Here is a 19,815-nt window from a genome sequence, read left to right on the forward strand (position 1 = left end):
CTCTCCACCGGCCATCGAAATAGAGGGGCACCAAAGAAGAGGTACAAGGACTCCTTGAAGAAATCCCTTAGCACCTGTCACATCAACCATCACCAGTGGTCTGACCTAGCCTCAGATCGCAAAGCATGGAGGCACACCATCCACCAGGCTGTCTCTTCCTTTGAGAACGCACGCATAGCTGGTCTTGAGGACAAAAGGAGATTGAGGAAGAATCGCACTGCTACAGGACCAACCCTAAATCAGACTTTTCCCTGAAGCCGCTGTGGCCGGACCTGCCTGTCCCACATTGGTCTTGTCAGCCACCAGCGAGCCTGCAGCAAACGTGGACTATTGCACCCTTCTTAAATCTTCGTTCGCGAAGCCAAGCCGAGAGAGAGAGAGAGAGGATTGGCTACATCAGGAGTGTGTGGCCTAATCTGCAAAGGAGCTCCTGCTAGAATTTCACCCCTGGGTGCACCTGTCTTCATTCCTAACTCCTCACATCGCTGAACCTCAATTTCTATGAGACTGTAGCTGTTGCCAACCTCCAGGTGGCACCTGGAGATCTGCTATTACAACTGACCTCTAAATGACCAAGATTATTTTCCCTGCAGAAAATGACTGCTTTGGAGGTGGACTCTATGGCATTGTACCCTGCTGAGGTTCCTCCCCTCTTCAAACCCTGCCCTTTCCAGGTTCCTCCAACCCCCAAACCTCCAGGTATTTCCCAACTCAGAGCTGGCGATCCTATGCTAATTGCTTACTTGAGTAATTCATAAGTTACATTGATATGAATGTGCATGTTATCAAAACCTTTTACTGAAGGAAGTGTGGGGGTCCTAGGGTTGCTAGGTCCAGAGGGGAATGGAGGGCATTAATTAATTTGCCAGTGCATATTGCTAGTAATTAATGCCAGATTGGGAAAATCTTGGAATTTGGGGATTAAGCCTAGAGAGGACCGCAGTGGGTTACGATGCCGTTGAGTCCATCTTCCAAAGCATCTGTTTTCTCCAGAGGAAATTATCTTTGAAATCTGGAAATGTGCTGCAATTCTGAGGGATCACCAGATTCCACCTGGAGGCTGGCATAAGAACATAAGAGAAGCCATGTTGGATCAGGCCAATGGCCCATCCAGGCCAACACTCTGTGTCACACAATGGCCTAAAAAACCCAGGCACAATCAGGAGGTCCACCAGTGGGGCCAGGACACTAGAAGCTCTCCCCCCTCCCCAAGCACCAAGAATACAGAGCATCACTGCCCCAGACAGAGAGTTCCAACAATAAACTGTGGCTAATAGCCACTGATGGACATCTGCTCCATATGTGTATCCAGTCCCCTCTTGAAGCTGTCTATGCTTGTAGCTGCCACCACCTTTTGTGGCAGTGAATTCCACATGTTAATCACCCTTTGGGTGAAGAAGTGCTTCTTTTATCTGTTCTAACCCGACTGCTCAGCTCAGCAATTTCATTGAATGTCCGTGAGTTCTTGTATTATGAGAAAGGGAGAAAAGTACTTCTTTCTGTACTTCCTCTATCCCATGCATAATCTTGTAAATCTTGTAATCTTGTAAACCTCTATCATCCCCAGGGAGTCCATGAAACCAAACACGGTTAACAGGAAAGGCCATTTTAAAGTATTTACTTTCAATTTTCCATTTCTTGGGTTATACCATGACCAAATTAACTTTCAAAACTCCTCTTGATGGTCCATCACTCTCCGCTCCAATGATTTAAACAGTCCCCACAGTGACTGAAAGTCACCCCCACTAATAAATCAGTTGATTCATCAGTTGTTTGAATCATCTGTCAGTGGTACCTATGAGAGCATGGGGCTCTGGTGAAACCACACACCGCTTGGATAAAAATGACAATTGTAGCTTGCCATCCAGGGACAGTCTGAGGACCAGAGCCTGTAGCTGCAGCTGGCCAGATTGTTCACAAGAAGGGAATTGCAAGTGGCAGTGTCTAATCGAATTGTACTCCCTGAGCATTAGCGCTTCCTCTGAATGTATCCTTTAAAAGATGGCTTGTGCACTGTAGCAAGAAGCGCCATACGGTGCGCCCGATAAAATCTGGCAGTATTACAATCATCAGAAGGTTGAGCAGCAAAAGCTCGAGAAAATGGCTTTAAAAAGTGAACTAAATGCACTGGCAAATTAATTAATGTTAACAATCCATCTCTCCCCCTGCCATCCTGACCTGCTGTTAGAAAAAGGATGCATTGACTTTTCACCACAAAAAAATATACTTGAATAGCTTGTGCCAAGTCCAAGACTTCAACTGAATCTGCTCCCCAACCCCAACAAATGGCTTCTCTCCCTGTCTCCCGCCATCTTCTGGCTGTAGCAAATTCCTCCAGTTCCTTAGTTAAGGAACTGTGTCTGTTTTTGATACTTGTGCAATATGAGATTGAAGGAAGGGGTGAGAAGAAGATTGGGGCGGGGGGGAGGTTTGGGGATTAAATCCCCCAAACCAGCTCTTCTTCCAAATTCCAGTGTCCTAGAATTACAACTGATCTCTGGACTATGGATATCAGTTCCCCTGGAGAAAATGGCTGCTTTGGAAGGTGGACTATATGGCATTAACCTCCAAGGTCCCTCTCCTGCCTCTAGACCCACCCTTGCCAGGTTCCACATCCAAATCTCCTGAAATGCCCCCCATAAGTTTGCAAGCCTGCATAACCATTGTTTTAAAAAAGTAACACAGAGACCTGGTAGCATCTCAACAACTACCAAAATTAATTTTTGTTCTCCCTGCACTCACCACATCCCATGGTATAATGCCATGATTTGCAAAGGGATGGTAACTTAGCTAAGGATTTGCAGGAATATGCTAGGCCCATAAAAGAACAGTTATTTCTTTGTACCTAGCAAAGTGAGCTCTGATGTACAAAAGCTTATGCTGGAATCATTGTTATTAGACTTTAAGGTGCCACTGGACTTCTATATGTATATCTATGTGTGTGTGTGTGGGGGGGGGTTGTTTGGGGTTGTTTTGTAGAAAAATAGGTGGTGGAGCTCATCCATGGATTTTATGCAACTGCACATACTATTCAATGGACAAGGAGGTGGAACTCTCAGAAAGGTTCAGGAGCTGTGCTCCTGTGAGCTCCCACTGAATCTGAGGTCTTTATAATTGCATTTGTTTTCTTTGTTTTCTACCCAGTTGGGATGGAATTCTCAGGAGCTATAGCTCTAACTGTAAGAATTTTTCCAGCTCTGTTTCAGACAGATAGAAGAAAAGCACCTTCTTTTATGGTCAATATAAAATCTACACTTCCAGAATGGGCTCAGGAAGGGCATCCCAGAAGGCAGGCAGAAGAAGACTGCAGAATCAGAGACTCAGAGCGGCTCACAATCTCCTATATCTTCTCCCCCCCACAACAGACACCCTGTGAGGTGGGTGGGGCTGAGAGGGCTATCACAGCAGCTGCCCTTTCGAGGACAACTCCCATGATAGCTATGGCTGACCCAAGGCCATTCCAGCAGCTGCAAGTGGAGGAGTGGGGAACCAAACCCGGTTCTCCCAGATAAGAGTCCACGCACTTAACCACTACACCAAACCAAGCCCAGTTTTAGCGCCTTGAAAAGGCAGGCAGCAGGCGGTGTTCAGGTCCTCAGGAAAGGCATGTGAAGGTAGTACTGTAGAATGGGAAGAAAGGCTTGTACTGATCGGCATCCCTAAAAAGCAGGCAGAGATTCAGCAGCGCAAATTGAAAGCAAGTTAATGGAAGGTGTTTGACACTTGGAGAAGACAAGAGCGGGAAAAAGTGTTCCTTGGGAGCCCCGGGACAGGAACTGTCTCACACACAGATCTGTCACACAGCAAAGCAACAGAGAACCTGTAAACACTGAAGGTGGAATTGCATGTTACATGCACGTGCAAGCTCAAATTACTCACCCCTCCAACTGTTTGGGATCAGGAAAATGGGCTGGAGGGAAAGACAGGAGCCCCTCCTCACTTCCCCATGGCATTGTCTTGAGCCCACTTTTTCCAGCTCTGGGTTGGGAAATACCTGGAAATTTTTGGGTGGTGGAGCCTGAGGAAGATGGGGGTTTGGGGAGGAGAGGAATTTCAATGGGGTATAGTGCCATGGAGTGCACCTTCCATAGCAGTCATTTTCTCCAGGTGAACTAATCTCTGTCCTCTGGAGATCAGTTATAAGCCCCAGTTCTCCAATCACCACCTGAAGGTTGGCAATGCTAGCTCCTGGGGACTTTAAAAATATCTTCCCTTCAGCTGGAAGCAAAACAAGTTGGGTTCCGGAAGGACCAAGCCACTTTTGATGATTCCATCATTTCTAGAAGGAGACAAATAGTGTTCCAGAGAAGAATGGCCAGGTGGTACCTAGAGATCTCATGGAATTACAACTGATCTCCAGACTACAGAGAGATCAATTCCCCTGGAGATGATGTCTGCTTTGGAGGGTGGTCTCTATTAAATTATACCCTACTGAGGTCCCTCTCTTCCCCAAACCCCACCCTCCCTATGCTCCACACCGAAATCTCCAGGAATTCCCCACTCTGGAATTGGCAACCGAAGATTGATCCCCCACTCCACATTCTAGTAAAATAGTAGAATGATAGCTTTCAGTGCTCTTTGTTTTAACCCACCTTTGTGGTGAATTCGATGGTATTCACAGCCTGCCACTTACGTATATTATCTGTTAACTCACTGCCCCCCTCCGCAGTACTTATCAAACTGAAACCGCGTCTGTTATGTCTATTAAAGGCTTTTCTCGATTATTACTGAAGGTCGTTCATTTTTTAATTCAGTTTTGATATGATAACTAAAGAACGTGTTCGTTTGGGGGGTTGTGACCGGACTGTGTGTCCCTAGTGGCTAGATTTGAAAATGTTTGCCTATTCCATACCACCGTTAACTGGTGAAGGACTGAAACGTTCTTAAAAAGTCGTCTGAGTCCTCTCTTTCTGTGGCTGCTTAAGCGATCTGAGACATAATGAGCCCCATTAATCATCAGACAAGCTTTCTCGGCATTCCAACTACAGGGTCTGCATGTTTATACGAAAGGCTTGGGAAGAGGGCAATCTCTCGCTCTCCCCGCCCCCAGTCCCATTTCTGAAAAGGCATGCATTGGTGCTTGATATCTGCCTCAAGTGCATGAAAGCTGCCTTAAAGACAAAGGTGACAGGTTCACAATCATTGATGGAAACCAAACCACAACCCAGGTAGTACCTTTTATTGGGGGTGGTAGAAAGAGCCATCAAGTTGCAGCTGATTTATGGTGACCTTGTAGGGTGGTCAAGGCGAGAGGTGAACAGAGGTGGTTTGTTATTACCTGTCTCTGTGTAGTGACCCTGGACTTCCTTGGTGATCTATCAAAATAGTAACCAGGGGTGACCCTGCTTAGCTTCTAAGTTAGGAGTGGCCAAACTGTGTCTTGGGAGCCACATGAGGCTTTTTCACACGTATTGTGTGGCTTTCAAAGCCCCTACATTCCATTGGCTGGCTTGGAGAAGGCATTTGTCTCTTTAAATCACTTCTCCAAGCTAGCCAGAGACTTGGAGAATACATTTAAAGTTAAAGTTGCTTTCCTTCCTTCCTTCTTATCTTGCAGCTCTCAAGCATCTGACATTTATTCTATGTGGCTCTTGTGTTAAGCAAGTTTGGTTGCCTCTGATCAGGTCTGGCCCTGCCACTAGGGAAACTTGGCACTGGCCTTCTGGGACAATAAACTGGGTGCCTCCCCATGTGACTTGGTGATGTTATCAGTGAAGGGGGGGGGCATCAGAAGCTAGCTTTGCCTAGGGTGCCAGACAGTCTAGGACTGGCCCTGCCACTGATGTGATTGGAGTAGCCTGGGCTATCCAGGTCAAGGCATAATCCTTTTAGGTCTTTCTATTAGGACCCCCCAAATGACACATAACAAATGTGAGAGCTTTTGAGTTCAGCAGAACTCTTCATAGTCGGTCCTAATAAAGGATATAATATGGATTCTGTTCTATTTATTTGGATTGACTTTGGGACATGACATAACTTCTGGCGGATCGTGAGCACGCCTGAGGGCTGGCATAGGTGCCGGCATCCTTTGGTGTGGTTTTAACCCGCCAATCAGCTGATCGGTAGGGAGGCAGCCTTTAAAGAGCCTGGGGAGCATGGCACTTCACCTGGGCATTAAAATTGTGAGGGAGGCAGGGAGGGGGAGGCAAATAGGGATTTGCCTGGGGGCAGGGTGGGGGTGAGGGCAGAATTTGGTGCCCCTGCCCTGCCGGTGCCCTAGGCAAATGCCTAGTTTGCCTAGTGGGCGGGCTGGCCCTGGGCACGAGCATGCCTGTCCTGAGATCATAGACCCTCAGTATGGTTTGCCCCACTATTTTTAAGGTGAGCATCCAGTGAGCTGGGGCAGTGTTGTGGTCAGAGCTTCTGGCTAATGCAGAGGTGAAGCAAAATGGGGAGCTAATGAAGTGGCAGAGCACTGAAGTCATAGAATGGGCTGTATCAATTCAGAATGTGTGTGGAGGGTACATTTTTTAAAAAGTTGCCCAGCATTAATAATTCCCGAACAGTGAGAACCTAGCACAGCATTCATTCATTCATTCATTCATTCATTCATTCATTCATTCATTCATTCATTCATTCATTCACACACTAGAATATGAATGAACTGGAGAACATACACAACTGCCTCAGAAGGGAATGAACCTTGCCAAAGTTTCCTCCTGGCTTCCTTCTGTGTCAGCACACCTGAATTCAGATATTGGACAGATATTCAAGTATGACCCCTGGCTGTATAAATCTGGGATATATGCCATGGTGCCACGGACAGCCAGGTGCCACGGACAGAATGTTTTGGGGACCCACCCTCAAATGTGTCCCACCCTCAAATATGTACTGAGCTTCATTTGATGTCCTTGTCCAATGCAGTATTTTTTGAAAGTTTCAGTACCTGATTCCAAAATGCTCTAATTTAGCTACAGGCAAGGTCATACCAGAATTTATGCCATCCTGACATAATAAAGATGAATGCTGGATGTCACAGCTTAGTATCTTTTGGGGGTAAGGTTGTCAAACTTGTGAGGAGGGAGGAAAGGAGGCATGACCCTCAGTAACAGCATGATGTTACTTCCAGGAAAAATCCCAGAAGTGATGTCATGCCTCTCTAGGAATCACAAGAAAAGCTATGGTAGAGTTTCCAACCATTCCTGGAGAGTACTGATGTCACTTCTGGAAGGAAACCTGAAAGTGCTGTTAGTCTTCTCTAGGAAATATGCCACATTCTAGGCCTGCTGTGCACTTGTTATTTTATTTTTTCAGGATCTAGGGATGGAGTATTCCCCCATCCCCAACAAGGAACTGGCAGCCTTAGTTTTGTGTAAAGATGAGCAAATGTTCCAATTTTTTTTGTCATTTTCATAGCTTTTACATTTTTATCAAGCATTTCTGTTTGATGCTTTGGAATGTCAGTATGGTCAGATAGATGGACAGATAATATAGAATGCAGTGCATTTGGGGGGTTTCTCCATTTAGTTGCGGGCTGAAAGCAGCACAAAAGACGACCCACCCACCTCTACACGCACATGTACAAGCGAAGACCAAAAGTAATTTAATTAAACCTAAGACAATAGATGCAGAGCGGTAAAGCTGCAGTACTGCAGTTGGAGCCCTCTGCTCACGACCTGAATTCGAGCTCTGCGGAAGCTGGTTCAGGTAGCCGGCTCTGTTAACTCAGCCTTACATCCTTCCAAGGTCACTAAAAGAATTACCCAGCTTGCTGAGGGGAAAGTGTGGATGACTGGGGAAGGCAATGGCAAACCACCCCGTAAAAAGTTTGCCATGAAAACGTGAAGGCAACGTCACCCCAGAGTTGAAACGACTGGTGCTTTCATAGGGGACTATCTTTACCTTTTTTGTTAATAGACACAGAGTGGTAAAGCTGCAGTAGTGCAGATGAAGCTCTCTGCTCACGACCTGAGTTAGATCCTGGCAGAAGCTGGGTACAGGTACAGGTTGACTCAGCCTTTCATCCTTCCGAGGTCAGTAAAATGAGTACCCAGCTTTCTGGGGGTAAAGCGTAGATGACTGGGGAAGGCAACGGCAAACCACCCCATAAAAAGTCTGCCATGAGAAAATCGTGATGTGACATCACCCCAGAGTCAGAAACGATTGGTGCTTGAGCAGGGGACTACCTTTACATTTACTTTTTAAGATAATAGATCTACCATCAATGAACTAATCTGCAGGAAGTTAAGGGGAGTGAGCAACAGCTCTGTCCTTGATGGCAACTGTTGCTCTCCCCAACCAGACAGGCAGAAAATCATGGATATGTATAGAGTAGATGAAATGGCATAATGATTTGCAAGGCTCTCAGCTCAGGACACGACCACCCAGTCACCATCTGTTGGCCTAGCCAGCATCCTGGCACTGTTGTGGGGGTAAATAAGGTAAGAACAGCATGAAGCTTGTTGCTGTGATTAATTATAACAAAAGGTGACTACACACATAGTGCTTTTTTCAGATTCATAAATTAAGTCTGAAAGGTTATTTTGCTTCATCACAAAAATTGCAGATTTGTGCCTCTGAAATAAGGTAAATAGCAAAATAGGAAGCTTGTGAAACCTTTGCGGCATAAAATCTGACTGAGCTCTGCCTGGGCCTTGATCTCCATACACAAGGTCAAGAGGCCATCTACATAGGAGATGATGTATATAGATCCCAACGTGAGCAAGCAGCGTGCATTTAATCTCTCCCCCTTGTTTTTGTCAGAGGTCATGAGTGAGTTGGAGGTGGGGCCCACAAGCACAATCTCCATCCTGGCCTTCATGTGGTTATCTGTAATACTGGTGTTATATGCAGCATTTCAGTCAAAGGTCTGTGGAGGTCTACAAAGAGCCACTGTAGTGTAATGATAGAGTATCGGACGAGGATCTGGAAGGCCCGGGTTCTGGGATCTGGGAGGATCTTGGTGCTTGGGAGGGGCAACAGTGTGAGGACTTCTTGTGTCATAGCCCCATTGATGGACCTCCTGATGGCACCTGGGTTTTTTGGCCACTGTGTGACACAGAGTGTTGAACTGGATGGGCCATTGGCCTGATCCAACATGGCTTCTCTTATGTTCTTATGGGTTTGCATTCCCCACCTGCCATGGAAGTTTGCTGGGGACATTGGGTTGGTCACAGAGCCTCAGTCTAATCTACCTCACAGGGTTGTTGTGAGGATAAGATGGAGGAGGGTTATGTAAGCCACTTTGGGAAATTTGGGTATGTATATATGTACGTATATGAATAAGTAAATATGATTATACCTAGTGTCCCCCCTCCTGCAGAATTTGTTCTTATCAGAAGTAAAACTGGATGCTTAGAAGAGACCTGGGTCTGGAAAGTTTGGGAACTTTGGGAAAAGATGAAAGAGGACTGGTGAAAGGGAGAATAGTGGTTGGAAGATCAGCACTTAATCCTTTCCCTCCCCACTGATTCTCCCTCCAACTCAACTGGATCTGGGAACCCTAAGTAGGGGCTGGGGACAGCTGAGGAAGCTGCCCCATCTTCCTTCCCAATCATACTTTCTCTGTTTGTTTGTTTTTTGGCCACTTTGTGACAGAGTGTTGGACTGGATGGGCCATTGGCCTGATGCAACATGGCTTCTCTTATGTTCTTATATTAAGGGGAACCTGGCTGGATGAGACCACTGGTCCATCTAGTCCAGCAGCCTGTTCCACACAGTGGCCAACCAGTTATTGTGGAGAGCCAAACAAACAAGGCATAGAGATCAAGGCTTTCCATTGAAGTTGCCTCCTAGCGCTAGGTTTAGAGGTTTGCTGCTTCTGAACACGGAGGTTCCCCTTAGTCACCTCAGCGAGTAGCTAGTGATAGAGTGTGTTCCAAGTATTAGTCTAATCCCCCTCTTTAAAGCCACCTATTCTTGTAGCCAGCATTATATCCTCTTGCAATAAATTCCACATATTAATCACTCGTGGAGGAAAGATGTGCTTCCTCAGGCCTCAGGTCTGCCCACTAAGGGTTAGACCCAGACTCAGTTGGCAGTTCCAACCAATTCCCTCTTCCTGCTTCAGACCCTTCTCATGGCATTACTTAGGATCCCTGTGATGATAGGAGGCTGAAATCTGTGACAGACAGGAGGTTGTCCTTGTGATGGACAGGAGGTGGGTGAAATCACGAGAGGATCCAATTTAGTGACTAGTCAGTAAAAGCCTGAAAGAATTAAAGAAAATTCAGACTATGCTCTGAAGCCAAAACTATCTTAAATTAACATGCTTCCACCAGATTTCTCCTTTGTCCACCTGGAAACCTATGCTGTTTGTTTTTTTGAAACCAACCTGTAAATAAATCAGTCTTCTGGGTTGTTTATATATAATCTCTCCTGTAGTTATCTCCATGTTCTATTTGCATGCCACAAAAGTTACCTCACAGCAGTGAACCCAAAGCTAACTTTAGAATACTGCAGTATGGGTCCCCTCAGTCAATAGAAACAGCCTGTCCCCCTGGAGCAGCACTTTGGGCTGCAGTGAGAGGGGGAGGAACGCCTTCTCACTAATGGGAAATTTAATCTGGATCCAATCCCAAGTGTGTTTTTGTCACCAGTGGGTCTCACGCTTTACCCACGCTTGTAATTGAAATGCAAAGGGGAATGTGACATTTTCGCAGGGATGTTTTACGTATTCCTTGTTTTGTTTTAGTTCTGATAACCTTCGCCCTCTTGTGTCACTCTTGAAAAGACTACATGTCATCAAACATTGTGTGTTACAGAGACAGAACGTCAGCTGTCTTGGGCAAGAGAGATGCAGGGGATCCAACGTGAGTTCCGTACAGATGCAAGGGGATTCTGATTATTTCGTCAACCAAATCGGGGTCCCAGCGGTACAGTTTTCCTATGAGGATTCTACAGCGTCAGAGGTAATTTGCAAACGAGAACACCCAATAATGCAGGCTAATCGGAAAACCGGCTCGAGCTGTGCTCAGCACATTCTTTCTGCCATCAAGTAGACGGCTGTCAAAAGCAGCTGGCTCAGTTGCTTGTTTCCCAACAATACTTTTGAACCCTACAGATGCCACTGCGGTGTTCGGCTTTCATCCATTCCTGGAAGTTCTTGTTGTGTCCCATTGAAAAGTAAAGCGTTTGCCACCCCCCACATTCCCATGCAGACAATCGTAATGAGGAAATTGCTGCAGCGGGTTTAACACGGGAACATAATTGCAATATTCACAGTTAAAACGGGATGTGCAAAGTGGATTGTTCTTGTTTCGCTCTGAGGGATGCCGTGCCTGTTGTTGCTGAAATTAAATGCGTGGGATTAGCGAGCAGAAAAAGAGCTTCCTGCTTGGAAAAAGAAGTAAGGCGACTACATTTGGGAGGATATTTTTAGTGCCTGGGTGCAGTATGTAATCAGTCCTACTTCCTTTGGAATGGAAAGAAATTTGGGACAAAAAAAAATATATCATGAATTATCCTACCTCTATGAATTGTATTTACTCTGACTTGGATGGCTCAGACTGGCCTGATCCTTGCAGGCCTTGGAAGCTAAGCAGGGTCTGCCCTGGTTAGTGTTCGAATAGTTGATCACCAGGCCTTTTTTGGTTGAAAAAGCCCAGCAGGAACTCCTTTGCATATTAGACCACACCCCCTGACATCCCATTGCCACCCTACGTGATTGAGAAATTGGAAATACCACGGGCTCACTGTTAGTAAAGGACGATCCTGCCTAGGTTGTTGCTTAACGGCACCATAAAATGTTTTAAAAATGATTTAACTGTACTTACTGTTTGAAGTTTTGAACTGTTTAATTGTATTCATCGTTTGAAGTTTTGAACTGAGTGTTAGCCACCCTGAGTCCGCTTGCGGAGAGGGCAGGATACAAATTAAAGGTAATAATAATAATAATAATGATGATGATGATGATGATGATGATGATGGTTTCACACAGAGCTTATTTGTAGAAAAAGCCCAGCTGGAACTTATTTGCATATTAGACCATACCCCCTGATGTCACCATTGTTCCGCACACAGCTTTTTGGAGTAAAAACCTAGCAGGAACTCATTTGCGCATTAGACCATACCTCTGGACACCAAAGCAGCCAGAACTGTGTTCCTGCTCAAAAAAAGCCCTGTTGATAACTAAGGGTTGGTACGCAGAGGCAGGCAATGGCAAACTGCCTCCATTCGTTGAAAACCCTGTGGGGTCGCTGTAAGTCATCTGCAACTCGACAGCACTTTCCATTGCCTTTGGTTGGATCCAGTAACTCCCTCCCATTAGTTGGATTCTATTTCTCCCTTCTGTTACGTCTTCCTCACTGGAGGAGGAGGGTGGTGTTGTTGTTTTGCCGTCAAGTCAAAGCTGACTTCTGGCAACTTTGTGGGGTTTTCAAGGCAAGAGACATTTAGAGGTGGTTTGCCATTGCCTGCCTCTGCCTGAACTGTGGTCTCCCATCCCAAGCTGTGGTCTCCCATTCTTCAAGCTGCATAAAAATGACATCAATAAGAATAAAAGCTAATACAATAATTGTTGTTGTTCAGTCGCACGGTCGAGTCCGACTCTTTGTGACCCCATGGTCAAAGTCACGCCAGGCCCTCCTGTCTTCCACCGTCCTCCGAAGTCTGCTCAAATTTATGTTTGTTACATCAGTAACGCTGTCCAGCCATCTCCTCTTTTGCCGTGCCCTTCTTCTTTTGCCTTTTGTCTTTCCCAGCATCAGGGTCTTCTCCAGGCACTGCTCCCTTCTCATTTGGTGGCCAAAGTATTTGAGCTTCAGCTTCAGCATCTGACCTTCCAAGGAACAGTCTGGGTTGATTTCCCTTAGGACTGACTGATTTGATCTTCTTGCAGTCCAACGGACTCTCAAGATTCTTCTCCAGCACCACAGCTACCATACAATAATTACTAGAGCAAATTAGTAAACATTGTGTATATTGGCATTGTGTATACTAAGTTAATTAAGCATTCCTTAAAGAGACAGCTAATTCGGCTACAGAAACGTCCATACATCTGTAGCCAAATTAGCTGCCTCTTTAAGGAACACTTAATTAACTTCATATGTGTGCATATAATGGCTGAAACTATGTTTGCCTAGCAACACTTGTTGATCATTCACTGAGCCAAGTTGTTGGCGTTCTTACCAATGGTTGAAATTCTTTATGAGAAGGTATGCTCCTTCTAATATGCAGTATACGCAATGTTTATTAATTTGCTCTAGTAATTATTGTATTAGCTTTTATTCTTATTGATGCCATTTTTATGCAGCTTGAAGAAACTAAAGTGAAACAGGGAAATTAGTACAAACTTGTTGCCTTATGGACTGCTGGCTGCACAGCCTAACGGACTGCGGGCTGTACATATGTGAGGATATTGAACGGGTTGGCCACTAATCAATTTCACCGGAACGTTCCCAAAGAAGTTACAACTTTTTGTTGTGAGACAAGGAGGGACTGGTGTTCTGGTGTAACCGTTCCTTATGTTACACAAAAATCTTATATATTTCCTAGAATTCAATACATGAATTATTTCTTAATTTTGAACTAATTTTTTATTTATTTTTGGTAGCGAATGGACTGCACGGTAGCTTTTACTTCGGACTGTCTCACCTCGGTTTGCCGTGATTCTCTTTCTTGGTTGCACAGCCTCCAGATGAGGCGTAGGGATCTCCCAAAATTATAGCTCATCTTCTGACTATAGAGATCAGTTCCCCTGGAGAAAACAGATTCTTCAGAGGGTGAACTCTGTGGCATTCTACCCCTCCAAGGTCCCTGTCCTCCCAGGCTCCATCCCCAAACCTCTGGAAATTTCCCAACCTGGAGGTGGTAACCCTACCCCCCACTGCCCCCAGTCCTTGTGGATGGCCAGGAGAAGGGGACTTGGCACCCCTACGATTCTGCTAGATTTGTCATTTACTGCGATGACCAGGACTTTTTTTGAGCAGGAACACACAGGAATGCAGTTCTGGCTGGCTTGGTGTCAGGGGTGTGGCCTAATATGCAAATGAGTCCCTGCTGGGCTTTTTCTGCAAAGCAATGGTGCCACCAGAGGGTGTGGCTAATATGCAAATGAGTTCTGGCTGGGTTTCTCCTACCAGGAAAAGCCCTGGTGATGACCATGTGCATTCCAGCACGCTGAACACAATGGACACCTAACCGAGGGTCCCCTCCCATTAGAGGGAGATGGATGGCGCCCATCATTTTAAACTTTTATTTCCCGTCATTGTCCTTTTAAAGAGGTTGTGCTTTTGTTGTTGTTGTTGTTGCAGGCGCTTTCATTAACAGCCTAAATGAAAAGCTCCAATTGAATAGCGGGAGTTTGGAACCTGTTGTGTGCTGGCAGCTGCACCACTAATTTGCCAATAATTAAATTTCACAAATGCCGAGCAATCTCTGGATTTGCCAAATGCTGGAGTGATTCTCTCTCTCCCCCCCCCCCCCCCCCGGACTCACACATAGACGCCTGCCTTTATAAGAAATGGTTGCGTTAATTGAAACGTCTGTAGCTGGCATTCCTTACTTTTAGCAAGGAGGTGTTGGTGTTTGTTTTTTTTCCTTTTCCCCCAATTTGTAAAACACTGTTGCACCTATTAGGAGGATCATTCTGTTTTGAATTAAATACAAGGCAGAGGTTGTCGTAGAAGAAATGGAAAAGCAGATGTTCTCTGATTAAGAGTGCAATGTTTATGACAGGCTTGTGGTCCAATGCTCATTTCTTCTGTCACTTAACAGCTGCTGGATGTGGCTTCTGTTCCAGAACTGTGTATTCGCTAATCTACAGGGCATGGGGAAGAATCTGCCAGCTTCGGTACATCAAAACAAGAGTTCTTCTTTCTTCCCCCCCAGCAACATTTCCAGTCATTTATGTTCATTATTTTACTTTCTAAGTTGTTTTATCGTTTAGGTCTCTGGCCTTTTCTAACAGAAAGAATTCAGGGCAAGTAACGAGCTTGAGAAACAAATATAAATACTGCTTTGGGTTTTTTTGTTTTTTTTTTAAAGATAATCGATTATTGAAATGTTATTTAAACTTTTTTAATAAAAAATTTAAATTATAAAAAAAATGTTCAAAAATGCATTATTTCAAAAAGTTTTGGAAAATGTACTGTTGAAGTAGAGCTTCCGGCGTGAGCCCCTGACCGCCACTGCCACCACTTGATAGGGTGGCAGGGGAAACAGTGTGCCATAAGAACATGAGAATGGGCCAATGGCCCAACCAGTCCAACACTCTGTGACACTAGAAGCCCTCCCACTGTTGCCCCCCCCCCCAGCACCAAAAACACAGAGCATCACCTCCCCAGACAGAGAGTTCCATCAATACCCTGTGGCTAATAGCCACTGATGGATCTCTGCTTCATATATTTATCCAACCCCCCTTTTGGAGCTGTCTATGCTTGTAGCCACCACTACATATTGGCATTATGTCACTCCTGGGACAAACCCAGAAGTGATCATTCTAGTTGCCCTTTTCTGCACTTTTTCCAATGCTATAATATCTTTTCTGGTCACTGCACCTCAAAAAAGATATTATAGGATTGGAAAAAGTGCAGAAAAGGGCAACTAGAATGATTAAAGGGTTGGAACACTTTCTCTATGAAGAAAGGTTAAAACGCTTGGGGCTCTTTAGCTTGCAGAAATGTTGACTACAGGGTGACATGATAGAGGTTTACAAGATTATGCATGGGATAGAGAAGGCAGAGAAAGAAGTACTCGTCTCCCTTTCTCACAATACAAGAAGTCGTGGGCATTTAATGAAATTGATGAGCAGTCAGGTTAGAACTGATAAAAGGAAGTACTTCTTCACCCAAAGGGTGATTGACGTGTGGAATTCACTGCCACAGGAGGTGGTGGCGGCTATAAGCATAGCCAGGTTCAAGAGGGGAATGGATAAGCATATGAAGCAGAGGTCCATCAGTGGCTATTAGCCTCAGCTTATTGTTGGAACTCTGTCTGGGGCAGTGATGCACTGTATTCTTGTGCTTGGGAGGGGCACAATGGAAGGGCTTCTAGCCCCATTGGTGGACCTCTTGATGGCATGGGGTTTTTTGGCCACTGTGTGACACAAAGTGTTGGACAGGATGGGCATTGGCCTGATCCAACATGGCTTCTCTTATGTTCTTATGATGTCTGCACTCCAGAGAGATGCTCTAGGATTCACTGGAAACTCTGTGGCAAAAATGAAGAAAAGAGCAAGAGCCCAGTAGCACCTTAAAGACTAACAAAATTTGTGGCATGGTATGAGCATTTGTGCCAGAATGCCAAGATTCAACGCAGAAGTGATGACACACCATTGGTGTGACATTCCCCACCCCCCACCCCATGTCCCTACTACCCAGTCTCCTGTTGGGTGCCATTCAGCAGCTGGCAACCCTATTCTTATTGATGGAAAGTACCATCTTATTGATGAAAAGTACCATCTTATTGATGGAAAGTACCATCAAGTCACAGCTGACTTATGACAACACTGTAGGATTTTCGAAGCAAGAGACATTCAGAGGTGGTTTGCTATTGCCTGCCTCCACATCACAACTCTGGACTTCCTTGGTGGTGTCCCATCCAAATACTAGCCGGGGCTGATCCTGCTTAGCTTTCAAGATCAGGCTAGTCATAGCTATAATCATTTGGTGCTGCTAAAGTACTTATGTGGGGCTGTCCTTGAAGACAATCCAGAATGCAACGGCCTGATTCCTGTCAGGGGCTAGCCCATGAGACCTCACCTTGCCTATTTTAAATAGCTGTATTGGCTGCCATTAGTATCTTCAGAGCACTTCATGGCCTGGTTCTAGGGATGCCAAGTCCTCTTCATCCCCCAGCGGGGGACATTTGCGTGCACGATGCATCTGTGCGTGACGGAATGACGTCACCCAGAAGTGATGTCATCAAAATGGTGTTGCCTGTGCGGGGCTGCTCTAGGCGTTTCTGGGGAAACTCTATGGTTTTTCTGGACGCTCTAGCTATTTGGGAGGTTAAAACTCTGTGGTACCTATTGTGCCATAGAGTTTTACCTCCCAAATGGCTAGAGCGTCCGGGAAAACCATGGAGTTTTCTCGGAAACGCCTAGAGTAGCCCCACACGGGTGCCGCCATTTTGATTGTGTCATTTCCGGGTGATATCGTCATGCCAGTGACGCAGGGGGAGGTTCCCCCTGCCAGCCCAATGTTGGCCAGCAGGTTGAGAACCTCCCAGGAGGGAGATTTCCTGCCCGGACCGGGGGCTTGGCAGCCCTACCTGGTTCCCACATATCTGAAGGACGATCTTTCCCCACATGTCCTCATGCTCCGATTCTGGTCCTCTGCTTTCTATAGCAGCTATTTTGTGGCAGCCATTTTGTTGCTGTGTCAACTATGATGTGTGAGAATTCCAAAGGTGTCCATAGCTTCAAAAAGGTTGGGGACCCCTGGGTTAGATTATTGTCATATGACCTGGGATACCCTGGTTTAAATCTTTGCTTGTCATGAAAAAACTGGGAACTTTGAGCCAGTCTACTGTTGTGGACTCAATCTATGTCTTAGAATTTTTGCAAGGATAAAACAGAGGAGGGGAGAGACAGGACCAGACCTAGGGGGAAGCAGAGGGGGCACTTGCCTCAGGCACCGCTGGCGGGGGGGCGCCAAATTGTGTATGGAGTCCATTCTGTTCTATGGGCCCATAAGATAGCATGGGCCCAAAAGGGGGCGTCATTTTTAATTTTGCCCCCTCCCAAAAAACTCCTGGAGAGAGAAACATTTATACCACCCTGTCATGTGGAAGTGACATCATGCCAGGGATGTTGCTTGGTGACTCTCTGGTATTCTGGTCAAAACTCTATGGTAGCCATGGAGTTTTGCCCCAAATACCAGAGCATCACTGTACAGCATCAACAAGCCCAATGACATCACTTCTGTATGACATCATCATGTTGGGAACATTGTGCGTGGTGATGTTGCCTTGCCCCCTCCACTCTTGGAAAGCTCTCTCCCACTCCCTGCCTAAGCATGCCATCTGATTAGACATTTTCATTTGGGGGACTGCAGCTTCATGTGGCGTCAGGCTATTTTGGGAGATGAATAGTACTATGCACCAACAATGGAGCATACTTGAAGTGTAGCAAGGAGACACTGACCTTAACCTCACTTTCAATAATTAAATGAGCTATGTGACTAAAGGCAAAAAAAAAAGTACTTTTTTTTTTCTTTCCCTCAATTAATATGTTAAAAAGGACTAATCTCCAAGAGAATATTATTGGCATACTTGTCCCTAGGGACCCAGTATTGATTTTGGAGGGGAGGAAATGAGATTGATAATTGCTTTTATTACATTAAGAATTGACCCTGACTCATCATTGCCAAAAAAAAAAAAATCTATAAGGTAACGTGTCACATAAAAATAGCCGGTGACAGAGCACCAGTAGTGCTTTTTAGGATGGGATGATATGCCCTCTATTTATAGAACTGGTAGACCAGGGGTCCCCAAACTGTTTGAGCCTGTTGGTGTGTTTGGAATTCTGACACAGGGCAGTGGGCACAACTACAAAATGGCCATCATGGGAGATGGAGCTACATACACGGAGGAGGCCCAAGTGCAGAGGAGAAGGGGGTAATTAAAAATACACTGGAGAAGAGGGGTGAAAGAGGATATCAAACAAAATATCATTGGGCACCCAGGCACCCACAGGTACCATGTTGGGCACCTCCATTACAACCTCTCATAGTTTTTTGAAAGACCATGTATTCTCCCCCTTTGACAGGGCATTAGGTAGTTTAATAAGTGCCAGTTCATGACTTGCCAGTATATAAAAGCTTCTTTTGCACCGTTTGTCTCAAATAAATGCAATAATAATTTTTAAAGTATTTTGAAAAATGATACATTACATTTTTGAAACCTTAATAGGGAGATGCTCAATGGTAGAGTGTACATTTTGAATGCAGAAGGACCCAGGTTCAATGTGAAGCTGTCTTGTAGCAGACAACCATTCTGTGCATTGACTTGCCATGCAGCAAGGAAGAGTGGGCCTGAGCATTCTGGGCCCACCCCTTAACTCTGCAGAACCACTGAACATGTCCCCTTTATGTGATCAGCAGCTTTTGGTAAGCACTGTCACTGATTACAGGACAGGGAGTGGGTGTAATGTGCAGGCACTTCTTCTCTGAGAGCCGTTTTGATGTAGTGGTTAAGTGCACAGACTCTTATCTGAGAGAATAGGGTTCGATTCCCCACTCCCCCATCTGCTGGAATAGGGTCAATCATAACTCTGTCAGAGCTGTTCTCTCAAGAGCGGTTTCTGTCAGAGCTCTCTCAGCCCCCCAAACCTCATGAGATGTCTGTTGTAGGGAGGGGAAGGGAAAGGAGATTGTAAACTGCTGAGACTCCTTCGGATAGCAAAGGGTGGGGTATAAATCCAATTTCTCTCTCCCCCCCCCCCCGCCTCTTCTGTCTCTGTGTGTGTTCACAACATGTGGAGGACTCAGTGATCACATGGAGACAGGAGGCAGGGCCTATGCACTTCGGCAAACTCCCCCTCCAAACACAATGAGTTAACACAGAGACTGCACAGGGCTGCATCCCATTGGGTTTCCAAGGTCAGTATTGTTTATTCTAGGAAGGTTAACACCTTGAGGCCGCTGGCAAAAGAGATCTAGCTCCTCACCCTTACTGCTGTTGCCATTAACAAGAAACCATCTATGTTGATAAGTTACATGGCCACTATTGCTGACTGTAGCCTGTAGAGTTTCAGTGCCTGTTTTTATGGTATATATTATTATTTCAATGAAGTGTTTTATTGTATGTATTGTTTATGATATGTTAATGCACTATGTTGGAAGCTGCTCCGAGCCATTTGCAGGAGGGTCGGGGCATAAATTAACAAAAACAGATTAGGTAGATAGGTAGATAGATAGATAGATAGATAGATAG

At 45.5% G+C, this 19,815-nt stretch overlaps 1 protein-coding gene across 1 annotated transcript in view; it reads left to right on the plus strand.

The window, feature by feature from the left end:
* Window positions 1–19,815, plus strand: part of NAALADL2 (N-acetylated alpha-linked acidic dipeptidase like 2) — a 937,215-nt gene that overhangs the window by 710,377 nt on the left and 207,023 nt on the right. Inside the window, exon 10 of the mRNA XM_060242532.1 lies at window positions 10,704–10,850. Within this exon, the coding sequence (XP_060098515.1) occupies window positions 10,704–10,850 (147 nt within the window). The remainder of the gene's footprint in view (window positions 1–10,703; window positions 10,851–19,815) is intronic.

This window comes from Heteronotia binoei, chromosome 6 (genome assembly GCF_032191835.1).
Source record: "Heteronotia binoei isolate CCM8104 ecotype False Entrance Well chromosome 6, APGP_CSIRO_Hbin_v1, whole genome shotgun sequence".
In the NCBI taxonomy this organism is placed as follows: Eukaryota; Metazoa; Chordata; class Lepidosauria; order Squamata; family Gekkonidae; genus Heteronotia; species Heteronotia binoei.